The sequence below is a fragment of the Odontesthes bonariensis genome, chromosome 22 (genome assembly GCF_027942865.1).
Source record: "Odontesthes bonariensis isolate fOdoBon6 chromosome 22, fOdoBon6.hap1, whole genome shotgun sequence".
In the NCBI taxonomy this organism is placed as follows: domain Eukaryota; kingdom Metazoa; phylum Chordata; class Actinopteri; order Atheriniformes; family Atherinopsidae; genus Odontesthes; species Odontesthes bonariensis.
In genome coordinates, this window is record NC_134527.1 from 578,924 (window position 1) to 591,747 (window position 12,824).

The 12,824-nt window shown below is 46.2% G+C and overlaps 1 protein-coding gene across 1 annotated transcript; it reads right to left on the bottom strand.

Moving 5' to 3' along the window:
- Nucleotides 1–853: 853 nt before the first annotated feature.
- Nucleotides 854–8,596, bottom strand: LOC142373292 (uncharacterized). Its single transcript, XM_075456496.1, has 4 exons — nt 8,585–8,596; nt 7,828–8,109; nt 1,945–7,755; nt 854–1,818 (listed from the first exon to the last, which is right to left on the bottom strand). The coding sequence occupies exons 1-3, from the start codon at nt 8,594–8,596 to the stop codon at nt 1,975–1,977; spliced, it is 6,075 nt and encodes a 2,024-aa protein (XP_075312611.1). The 3' UTR covers nt 854–1,818; nt 1,945–1,974.
- Between the last annotated feature and the right edge of the window lie 4,228 nt (nt 8,597–12,824).

The following is a 12,824-nucleotide window of genomic DNA, read 5'->3' on the forward strand; positions in this document are numbered from 1 at the left end:
AGGGCGTCTGAGGTGTAAAACTCCTTCCTGTTCCTGGGAGCATATATCAGGGCGTCTGAGGTGTAAAACTCCTTCTTCCTGTTCCTGGGAGCATATATCAGGGCGTCTGAGGTGTAAAACTCCTTCTTCCTGTTCCTGGGAGCGTATATCAGGGCGTCTGAGGTGTAAAACTCCTTCTTCCTGTTCCTGGGAGCATATATCAGGGCGTCTGAGGTGTAAAACTCCTTCTTCCTGTTCCTGGGAGCATATATCAGGGCGTCTGAGGTGTAAAACTCCTCCTTCCTGTTCCTGGGAGCATATATCAGGGCGTCTGAGGTGTAAAACTCCTCCTTCCTGTTCCTGGGAGCATATATCAGGGCGTCTCAGGTCACCAAAAGGTGTAAAACTCCCCAAAAACACAACCCAGGTATTTATTTAGTCCCCCTTTGTTTGAAAGTTCCTCATTTAACGAGCCATTCTGATTTTTATTTCAAAGCACATCACACCTTAAGTTGACTCTGCCTCCTCTGCTAAGCCCCGCCCACTTACACGTTATTGGTTGATTTTATGTTCGTTAAAGTCCTCTGAAAACATTAACAAATTAAAGGGAAAGTTCGTCTTGTGAGCCGAGTCCCGGCCTCATTTTGGCAGGACGCAGCAGGGGGTAAGAAGATGTTCAGAAATGATGTTGCTGATATGGGATGTTACACAGCTTCATGTCAGAAGAGGCGAACTGTCCCTTTAAAGACAGTCAGATTAAGCTTTTATTATTAAGATTAATGGCAGAGATGAGGTAACAAAAGTTTATTTATACATTCACAACTCAAAGTACTTTGCAAATACACAGAAAGGTTAAGTTAAAGTACATTCAATCAGTAAATAGAAACAAAGGAAAAAAGGCAACAAATTATACATTTCCATCCCTTTTTAAATCAGAATTTAAAAGTAGAATTAAAAACTAAGAAAAAGCTGTGAATAAATAACAGGATGCATTTAATGTTGTCCAGCCATTACATCTTTGACAGAAGCTCAAGAGACGCAGTGCACACAGGATTATTAAACGGTTAGAGTTTCAATATCTCCATGAATAAAAGCAGAGAAACATACCTTGTTTTGTTAGGGTTACCATGGAAACATCTGCAGATATTCACTTTAAAGCTGCTCAGAACTGAACTAACTCTGGTTCTGCCTCAGATTCTGGGTTTATGTTCATGTTGGAACATGTTTCAGTGAATCTCTGCAGCTGTTACCATGGAAACATCTGCAGATATTCACTTTAAAGCTGCTCAGAACTGAACTAACTCTGGTTCTGCCTCAGATTCTGGGTTTATGTTCATGTTGGGACATGTTTCCAGGTACAGCAACTGTTTTCTGTTTTAACTGAAATACTGTATGTAAAGAAATGAGGGCTGGATGAAACATCCATCCATACATTTTCTATACCGACTTAATCCAACTCAGGGTCACGGGGGGGCTGGAGTCTATCCCTGCTTGGGCGAGAGGTGTCTTACACTCTCTGAAGCTTGTTGTTATTAATGACAATAATTGAGCAAATAAATACTAGTCTTGAGCAGGACATTCAGTGGTTTTAAGTGCATTTCTAAAAGAAAAAATCTCTGAACGTATATAATCTGCCCAGCGCTTTGTGGGCTGAAAAAGAATACTGTCCAAACATCAAAGAATGACCATCCGGCGCGGTCGGTGGCGTAGTGGGCTGAGCAGGCGCCCCATATAGGCCACAGTCCTCGCTGCAGCTGGCCCCGGTTCGAATCCCGCATCAGACGGCCCTGTGCTGCATGTTGTTCCCCCTCTCTCTGCTTCCTGTCTCCCTCCACTGTCCTATACAATAGAGGCATAAAAAAGCCCCAAAAAATATTGAAAAAAAAAAAAAAGAATCACCATCCAATTGTTAATATTTTCAATGTATCTAAAACACTGAGTTGATTTTCCTCTTGCTTTATTTACCTAAGAAAAGTGCTCAGTCACTGGTGCTGCTCAGTTAAATCTGGGTTTTAAGTTAAATCGAGGCTTGAAAAAGGCAGGTCGTTTGGGGCGAGCGGGACGTGGTGGCTTAATGTAAATGCGATGGGGAGGTCCAGAGAATGCAGGGTAGGGTGGCCTGGAAAACTGGGGCTTAGGAGGTCCAGAGAAGGGATGCTTTGGTGGCCTGGAGAACACAGGCTTGGGACGCTGTGGGCTGGGGTTAATGGGGTGGACTGGCTTGTGATAAGAAGGAAGTGGCAACCTATGATGAATGGGTGAAACCGGCTTGAGATAAGAGGTAGGTGGCGGCCTGGGTTTGGGGGGGGAAAGTGGCTTGTGATGAGAGGGAAATATGGGCCTAGGGACGGTGGGACGAACTGGTTTGTGATGAGAGGGAAATAGGGGCCTAGGTTTGGGGGGGAATACTGGCTTGTGATGAGAGGGAAATAGGGGCCTAGGGACGGTGGGACGAACTGGTTTGTGATGAGAGGGAAATATGGGCCTAGGGACGGTGGGACGAACTGGTTTGTGATGAGAGGGAAATAGGGGCCTAGGGATGGTGGGACAAAGTGGTTTGTGATGAGAGGGAAATATGGGCCTAGGGATGGTGGGATGAACTGGCTTGTGATGAGAGGCAGGTGTTGGCCTAGGTTTGGGGGGGCAAACTGGCTTGTGATGAGAAGGAAATATGGGTCTAGGTTTGGGGGGGCATACTGGCTTGTGATGAGAGGGAAATAGGGGCCTAGGGATGGTGGGACAAACTGGCTTGTGATGAGAGGGAAATAGGGGCCTAGGGATGGTGGGACAAAGTGGTTTGTGATGAGAGGGAAATATGGGCCTAGGGATGGTGGGATGAACTGGTTTGTGATGAGAGGCAGGTGTTGGCCTAGGTTTGGGGGGGCAAACTGGCTTGTGATGAGAAGGAAATATGGGTCTAGGTTTGGGGGGGCATACTGGCTTGTGATGAGAGGGAAATAGGGGCCTAGGGATGGTGGGACAAACTGGTTTGTGATGAGAGGGAAATAGGGGCCTAGGGATGGTGGGATGAACTGGTTTGTGATGAGAGGGAAATAGGGGCCTAGGGATGGTGGGATGAACTGGTTTGTGATGAGAGGGAAATAGGGGCCTAGGGATGGTGGGACAAACTGGCTTGTGATGAGAGGGAAATAGGGGCCTAGGGATGGTGGGACAAAGTGGTTTGTGATGAGAGGGAAATATGGGCCTAGGGATGGTGGGATGAACTGGTTTGTGATGAGAGGCAGGTGTTGGCCTAGGTTTGGGGGGGCAAACTGGCTTGTGATGAGAAGGAAATATGGGTCTAGGTTTGGGGGGGCATACTGGCTTGTGATGAGAGGGAAATAGGGGCCTAGGGATGGTGGGACAAACTGGTTTGTGATGAGAGGGAAATAGGGGCCTAGGGATGGTGGGATGAACTGGTTTGTGATGAGAGGGAAATAGGGGCCTAGGGATGGTGGGACAAACTGGCTTGTGATGAGAGGGAAATAGGGGCCTAGGGATGGTGGGATGAACTGGTTTGTGATGAGAGGGAAATAGGGGCCTAGGGATGGTGGGACGAACTGGTTTGTGATGAGAGGGAAATAGGGGCCTAGGAATGGTGGGACGAACTGGCTTGTGATGAGAGGGAAATAGGGGCCTAGGGATGGTGGGACGAACTGGTTTGTGATGAGAGGGAAATAGGGGCCTAGGGATGGTGGGACGAACTGGTTTGTGATGAGAGGGAAATATGGGCCTAGGGATGGTGGGACGAACTGGTTTGTGATGAGAGGGAAATATGGGCCTAGGGATGGTGGGATGAACTGGTTTGTGATGAGAGGGAAATATGGGCCTAGGGATGGTGGGATGAACTGGTTTGTGATGAGAGGGAAATAGGGGCCTAGGGATGGTGGGACGAACTGGTTTGTGATGAGAGGGAAATAGGGGCCTAGGGATGGTGGGACGAACTGGTTTGTGATGAGAGGGAAATATGGGCCTAGGGATGGTGGGATGAACTGGTTTGTGATGAGAGGGAGGTGGGGGCCTAGGGATGGTGGGACAAACTGGCTTGTGATGAGAGGGAAATATGGGCCTAGGGATGGTGGGACTAACTGGTTTGTGATGAGAGGGAAATATGGGCCTAGGGATGGTGGGACAAACTGGCTTGTGATGAGAGGGAGGTGGGGGCCTAGAGATGGTGGGAACAGGTGCATTTGTAGTTGTGAAGGAGTGAGTGGTCATAGTGTAACCATCAGTGGATACAGTTTGTGCAGCTGTAGGGGTAGTTGGATTGTCATTGGTGGTGGTAGGAGAAGGGATGATGGTTGGAGCACAAGTGATGCTTGTTGTAATGTCACTTATGATGGTGGTTGGCAATGTTGGGGTTGCCAGAGTGTCAGGGATGGTAGTCAGATTTTCAGTGGTGCTGGTTGATGGGTCTCTGGCCGAGGTGGAGGAAGGTATGGTGGGAGTTGCTGTAGCTGTAACTCCATCATTTGTGCAGGAGGTTGAAGTGGCAGTGGCAGTTGCAGTCATACAAACTGGCTTGTGATGAGAGGTAGGTGATGGACTGGGTTTGGGGGGACAACTTGGCTTGTGATGAGAGGTAGGTGATGGACTGGGTTTGGGAGGACAACTTGGCTTGTGATGAGAGGTAGGTGATGGCAATGTTGGGGTTGCCAGAGTGTCAGTGGTAAACGCCATAGCATTAGTGGTAGTGATGGGGACTCTGGTGGTTATCAAATGTTCATTTGTGCTGCTGGGAATATCAGAGGTGGTAGTTGAAGCATCAGTGGCCACAGCGGAGGGAGGTATGTTGAAGCCTGTGGATGTAGGTGGAGTGTCAGTTATGGTGGAAGCTTTTTTGGAGGTTGGAGCTGTAGTCGTTGTCAGAGCATCAACGGTAGTTGGTGCAATGTTAGTGGGAGCTGGGGCTTCAGAGGTTGAGATAGCAACTGGGGATGTTGCCTGAGGATAAGTGTTTGTAGTTTGGCCACTTGTGGGTGTCAAAGAGTCCTCTGTGGCAATCAGATTATCATTTGTACGTGATAAAGTGTAAGAGGTGGAAGAAGGTATTTCAGAGCCTGGGGTGGTGATTAGAGCTTCAGTGGTGGTGACTGAGGCTGAGGGAGTAGGTGGACTGCCAGTGGTCCTTGCCAGAGCATCCGTTTTGGCTATGGAATAAGTTATAATAATTGCTTGAGCATCAGTAATTGCAGAAGAAGATCTTGTAAGGGTGTCAGGGATGATAGTCAGATTTTCAGTGGTGCTGGTTGATGGGTCTCTGGTCGAGGTGGAGGAAGGTATGGTGGGAGTTGCTGTAGCTGTAACTCCATCATTGGTGAAGGAGGTTGAAGTGGCAGTGGCAGTTGCAGTCATACGAACTGGCTTGTGATGAGAGGTAGGTGATGGCAATGTTGGGGTTGCCAGAGTGTCAGTGGTAAACGCCATAGCATTAGTGGTAGTGATGGGGACTCTGGTGGTTATCAAATGTTCATTTGTGCTGCTGGGAATATCAGAGGTGGTAGTTGAAGCATCAGTGGCCACAGCGGAGGGAGGTATGTTGAAGCCTGTGGATGTAGGTGGAGTGTCAGTTATGGTGGAAGCTTTTTTGGAGGTTGGAGCTGTAGTCGTTGTCAGAGCATCAACGGTAGTTGGTGCAATGTTAGTGGGAGCTGGAGCTTCAGAGGTTGAGATAGCAACTGGGGATGTTGCCTGAGGATAAGTGTTTGTAGTTTGGCCACTTGTGGGTGTCAAAGAGTCCTCTGTGGCAATCAGATTATCATTTGTACGTGATAAAGTGTAAGAGGTGGAAGAAGGTATTCCAGAGCCTGGGGTGGTGATTAGAGCTTCAGTGGTGGTGACTGAGGCTGAGGGAGTAGGTGGACTGCCAGTGGTCCTTGCCAGAGCATCCGTTTTGGCTATGGAATCAGTTATAGTAATTGCTTGAGCATCAGTAATTGCAGAAGAAGATCTTGTCAGAGTGTGAGGGATGGTAGTCAGATTTTCAGTGGTGCTGGTTGATGGGTCTCTGGCCGAGGTGGAGGAAGGTATGGTGGGAGTTGCTGTAGCTGTAACTCCATCATTGGTGAAGGAGGTTGAAGTGGCAGTGGCAGTTGCAGTCATACGAACTGGCTTGTGATGAGAGGTAGGTGATGGCAATGTTGGGGTTGCCAGAGTGTCAGTGGTAAACGCCATAGCATTAGTGGTAGTGATGGGGACTCTGGTGGTTATCAAATGTTCATTTGTGCTGCTGGGAATATCAGAGGTGGTAGTTGAAGCATCAGTGGCCACAGCGGAGGGAGGTATGTTGAAGCCTGTGGATGTAGGTGGAGTGTCAGTTATGGTGGAAGCTTTTTTGGAGGTTGGAGCTGTAGTCGTTGCCAGAGCATCAACGGTAGTTGGGGCAATGTTAGTGGGAGCTGGGGCTTCAGAGGTTGAGATAGCAACTGGGGATGTTGCCTGAGGATAAGTGTTTGTAGTTGGGCCACTTGTGGACCTCAAAGAGTCCTCTGTGGCAATCAGATTATCATTTGTACGTGATAAAGTGTAAGAGGTGGAAGAAGGTATTCCGGAGCCTGGGGTGGTGATTAGAGCTTCAGTGGTGGTGACTGAGGCTGAGGGAGTAGGTGGACTGCCAGTGGTCCTTGCCAGAGCATCCGTTTTGGCTATGGAATCAGTTATAGTAATTGCTTGAGCATCAGTAATTGCAGAAGAAGATCTTGTCAGAGTGTGAGGGATGGTAGTCAGATTTTCAGTGGTGCTGGTTGATGGGTCTCTGGCCGAGGTGGAGGAAGGTATGGTGGGAGTTGCTGTAGCTGTAACTCCATCATTCGTGCACGAGGTTGAAGTGGCAGTGGCAGTTGCAGTCATACGAACTGGCTTGTGATGAGAGGTAGGTGATGGCAATGTTGGGGTTGCCAGAGTGTCAGTGGTAAACGCCATAGCATTAGTGGTAGTGATGGGGACTCTGGTGGTTATCAAATGTTCATTTGTGCTGCTGGGAATATCAGAGGTGGTAGTTGAAGCATCAGTGGCCACAGCGGAGGGAGGTATGTTGAAGCCTGTGGATGTAGGTGGAGTGTCAGTTATGGTGGAAGCTTTTTTGGAGGTTGGAGCTGTAGTCGTTGCCAGAGCATCAACGGTAGTTGGTGCAATGTTAGTGGGAGCTGGGGCTTCAGAGGTTGAGATAGCAACTGGGGATGTTGCCTGAGGATAAGTGTTTGTAGTTGGGCCACTTGTGGACCTCAAAGAGTCCTCTGTGGCAATCAGATTATCATTTGTACGTGATAAAGTGTAAGAGGTGGAAGAAGGTATTCCGGAGCCTGGGGTGGTGATTAGAGCTTCAGTGGTGGTGACTGAGGCTGAGGGAGTAGGTGGACTGCCAGTGGTCCTTGCCAGAGCATCCGTTTTGGCTATGGAATCAGTTATAGTAATTGCTTGAGCATCAGTAATTGCAGAAGAAGATCTTGTCAGAGTGTGAGGGATTGTAGTCAGAATTTCAGTGGTGCTGGTTGATGGGTCTCTGGCCGAGGTGGAGGAAGGTACGGTGGGAGTTGCTGTAGGTGTAACTCCATCATTGGTGAAGGAGGTTGAAGTGGCAGTGGCAGTTGCAGTCATTGTACTCGGGCTGTTACTTGTAACAGTTGTATCCTCACTGGGTTTGAATGGGCGGTCCATTTCTCCCAGATCTTTTCGGCGACGGTCCTTTCCACTTCCTTCTGCTGCACTGGAACAAGCTGCCAGCATCATGGACATCTCCCCGGTGGATTCAAAATAAATTATTTCAAAGATGGAATCCTGCAAAACATTCAGTTAATAGCTTTTCCTTCAATGTTTTACAATTTGCATTTTGTTTCTCAGTGTCCTTACCGTGCCCATTGTTGTAGGTATATGCACAATCACTGCACTTGGAGTTTTCATGGTGAGTATCCTCCCATCTAAGGTTTCTTTACCCTGAGCTTTCACCCTCTGCAGTTTGGTTCCCAGAGGCAGTTCCACTGTGATATCGGTGGTTCTGCAGCTCACGAGTGCAGGACCTAGATGCTCTGATGTGGCAGGATTCTCACAGCTGACCACAGCCGACATGAGTGTCTGCATCAGGTGGTCAAAGTACTGCAGAGTCAGCCGGTGAGATAATGTTCCATTAGAAATCTGAAAAGAAAACAACAATGTTAGCAGGGTTAGGGATGGGAATTGATAAAATTTTTACGATTCCAATTCCATTTTCGATTCTGCTTAACGATTCGGTTCTTTGTCGGTTCCCTTATCGATTCTCATTTGGAGAAAAAGGACAACAAACCGGTCGATTAGCATCAACTTTGTTTAGTTTAGAAGTAACACGAGTCATGACCTCACAAACCCAACAACGGTGAGGTCCACATTGGTCTATCCTGGCCTGGGTAATTTAACTCTTCCTGCTCTGGTGAAAGGAGAAGCTGGAGGTAGAGGTGAACTGGGGGTAGTACCACCAGCCTCTGGCTCTGAGCCAGTCAGGCTCTGTCTCTCATGATTTCATCTAAATGTAATGCCTGAGAAGGCATTCATTTAACCTAATTTCATTTAAATATGTGTTCTTTACTCATGTGTCTATGTTGTGTTTAGTGTTCAGAGATCGTTCCACCTTTACCTGCGATGTCATGTGGCAGCTGGTGTAAGGAAGCTCCAGCAGCAGCCACGGCTTTGAGGTCCGAACAGAACCGCCACATCTGTCCGGCAGCAGCAACAACCTCCGTCCGTCTGCAGAGATCAGCACCAAACACCTTTTTGAACCTGGACTATAAGACCAACATACATGCTGAAAAAAACAAATAATAACTCTGTGAATCTGCTACATCTGAAAATGCAAACAGAGACGTGTGTACTGTCACAACATCTCAAACCTTTACAAAGGTCGCAAACAAAAGATAACATGTAGAAACTTCACTGAATGTAAACACAGGGCCTTCAGTTATCAGGCCCCTCTCTGTGGAACCAGCTGCCAGTTTGGGAGGCAGAGCCTTCAGTTATCAGGCCCCTCTCTGTGGAACCAGCTGCCAGTTTGGGAGGCAGAGCCTTCAGTTATCAGGCCCCTCTCTGTGGAACCAGCTGCCAGTTTGGGAGGCAGAGCCTTCAGTTATCAGGCCCCTCTCTACCTTTCAGATTAGGCTTAATACTTTCCTTTTTGATAAAGTTTATAGTTAGGGATGGCTCAGGTTTTAACAACAGATTGCACTGAAGACAAGTTTCAGTGCAATCTGTTGGTTTCCTTAGCTTGGAAACTGTTTTTGAATTGGCTCTCTATATAAACTTTATATAAACTTTATTACAGGCTCAAGGCCCACAGTGGAAACATTACAGTACATACATCATTAATACAATACATTACACATTCATATATACATATACTAAAAAAGGGGAGCTAATGAAGGCACTCATACCAGTGTTCCCAGATCATAGACATGTACCTTACAGAGTTACGACTAGGATCAACTAATTGTGCAATAAGTTCATTTGTTGCACGGTCAAGCCTGCTCATGAACTTAAAAGTAAGATTTCTCAGCAGTGCCATGAAAATATTAAGACCTAGATTGCAGAATAAACCACTTGCTCTAGTACTCCTTGGTTTCTTTAGGAGAATCCTGAGACAGTCATTATAAGCTACCTTCAGTTTCAGCAGACTCTCCTTCTTGTATCTAACCCAGAGTGGAGCTGTATAAAGAGGGGAACAGTAAGTTCCAAACAGGTTAACTTTAACATCTGTAGTGCAGTGATGGAATTTTCTAACCAGCATGTTAGCTTGGACATATAGCACTCTCCTCTGTCTGCTCATGTCAGCGTCATCCTCCAGCGGATCAGTTAGTATGTGCCCCAGGTATTTTGTGACATTAGCTACTCCCAGCTGTTCTCCAGATAAATAGAAAGGAGGGAACTTAATTTTCAGATCATCCTTGGTTCTACAGATCATTACCACACTCTTTTTAGCATTATATTTAATATCAAACTCTAACCCATAGTCAGAACAGATATTGAGGAGCTGTTGGAACCCACTACTACTAGGAGATAGAATGGTAAGGTCATCGGCATATAAGAAATGATTAATCGTCATATCACCAACCATACAACCTGTTTGACATGTCCCCAAATGTCTTGACAGGTCATCCATATAAACGTTGAATAAGGCAGGAGATAAAATCCCCCCCTGCCTTACCCCGTTGCTGACATTGAAAGGTGTAGACAGGATGTTACCCCATGTCACCCGCACACTGTGATTGGAGTACCAATAGGCTAAGATTCGTACCAGACTACTGGGGACTCCCCTTTGCTTAAGTTTATTGAACAATTTAAAATGATTGACACGATCAAAAGCTCTAGAGGCATCAATAAATCCTAAAATTATAGTAGAGCCCTGACTCCTATATGCTTCTACAATCTCTTTCAGTGCATAGATACACTGGTCAGTGCTATGCATAGTTTTAAAACCAAACTGATTGTCAGTGGTAGTTATGCAGTCACTTATACGGTCCAGTATTAGACTTTCAAGAACTTTTGAGATGATGCTAGCAAGGGCTATAGGTCTATAATTATCAATACTACCAACCTTGCCAGCCTTATCTTTGATAACTGGGACAAGAATAACTCATGGAATGAGGCAGAATGCCATGACACACCGAAACCAGAGAAACAAATAGACAGCAGCACTGCCGACCTGGGGCCAGCTAGTTTATGTGCTCAGCTGTAACATTGTCAGTGCCACAGGCTTTTCTATCTGAAAGTTGCCCTATGGCTTTAACAACTTCATGTGTGTGAAAAAAGACATTTTTATCCTCTATGACACCAACATCATAAGGCTCACTCTTTATACAGTTGAACAGAGATGCATAATGCTGCCTCCAGAGGCCAGCAATGTCCTCTGGTGCAGTTACCCCCTCTATGTTACAAGGAAGAGAAGTTTTGGCTCTATTAATGGTTTTCACCTCATTCCAAAAGTCAGTGACATTTTTTTAAAGCAAATGGTTAGCCAAAGAGGAAGCACTCAAAACCTGTTCTTGCTTAGTTATATACCATAACGCATACTTATATTTGGCATTCATCTTCTTTTTATGATCAAGCACAGGTCCCTGTCTGGGCCGCCCAGCTAAGACCCAGGCTTTATGAGCCATGTTGGCTTCAGTATGATGTCCAGCAACATACTTGTTCCACCCAGGCTTTATATTCCTGGTCTTCCTGGCCTGCTTGAATAAGGACCCACTAGCCTCAATTAAGGCTTTTACTATATCATTATACAGATCACATAAACCATTCCCATGAGTAGTGTCTGCACAATTAACATTGGTGCACCAAATGGCATTCATAGGGAGCTCCACTTTGCTCAAGAGAGTATCAGAATTAAAACAATACTTAATGACATCACTTTCAGATAGTTTCCCCCAATTTATTTTGGGCTCACAGACATGTTCATTTTTAACTATCTTAGCTACATTTTCCACATCTAACACCATAGCAATAGGAATGTGGTCAGAAGTACCCAGCCCATAGCAGATCTCAATGCTTTGTAAGGAGGCATGGGCATCAGCAGTAGATAAAATATGATCAAGCCATGAAGTGGTATTCCACGCTTCACTAACATAAGTATAACTATTGTTGGGCAAAAGGGCTTTGCTTGAGATAACAAGGTTACAATCATTGGAAAACCACAGCATGTGTTTATAAAACAAAGACTTGCTATCTGTCAAGTCCGCATTAAAATCACCCAAAACATAAATGCAGGTTGAACTGTTATCTTCTATGAAAGATTGAATGCAATGGATTATTTTATAAATAATTATGATTACAATTAATTTAATTTAATGAATTGGCTTGAATTGGACTTTATTATTGAAGTGGCTTCAGATGACATTTGTTGTATTTGGCGCTATATAAATAAAACTGAATTGAATTTAATTGAATTCTGATCGGATCTGTCCGTCAGAGTGTGCTGCAGATACGCCCCTAATGTTTTTATTTTTAACTAATAAACAAATGTATAGGAAACTTACAGGAAATGAGTTTATGGTGCATCAAAATGTATAAAAACTCACCAACACATGAGCTGATAATATGTCAAACAATCATTACCCACTAGTTCCCACTTACTCTGGTACGTTGTGGTTTTTTTAAAGTTTGGAAAGTTAAGAAGTGTTCCAGCAGCAGCAGGTGGACGAATCAAACTCACCCTGCAGACGCAGGTCAGAGTGTCGGATCAGAGAGAAACGGACAAACAGCGACGTGTTGCTGCAGAGAAACTGCGGCTGGCTGGAATCTGACGTCTCTGCTGCACCTGAAACAGAACCAGAACCACGACTTTACAAAAAGCTGAGACCTTCTCTGGAGAACTGCTTCATAAACCGTTAAAGTCCCTGAAACGGATTTCACTGAACAACCCTGAACATCTCAGAACCAGAAACACAACCAAGAGTCCAAAATGAGCACAAAGACACATAAAACAGAAAAAATCTGTGCCGAGGGTCCACAGATCTGTGCCTAGGGTCTACACATCTGTGCCGAGGGTCCACACATCTGTGCCGAGGTTCCATACATCTGTGCCTAGGGTCCACACATCTGTGGGGTCCACACATCTGTGCCTAGGGTCCACACATCTGTGGGGTCCACACATCTGTGCCTAGGGTCCACACATCTGTGCCAAGGGTCCACACATCTGTGCCGAGGGTCCACACATCTGTGCCAAGGGTCCACACATCTGTGCCTAGGGTCCACACATCTGTGCCAAGGGTCCACACATCTGTGCCTAGGGTCCACACATCTGTGCCTAGGGTCCACACATCTGTGCCGAAGGTCCACATATTTGTGGGGTCCCCACATATCTGTGCCGAGGGTCCACACCGAGGTCC

Coding starts and splice junctions, on each gene's coding strand:
- LOC142373292 (XM_075456496.1), bottom strand. Junction 7,756..7,827: donor TACCTACAACAATGGGCACG/GTAAGGACACTG, acceptor AATGTTTTGCAG/GATTCCATCTTTGAAATAAT.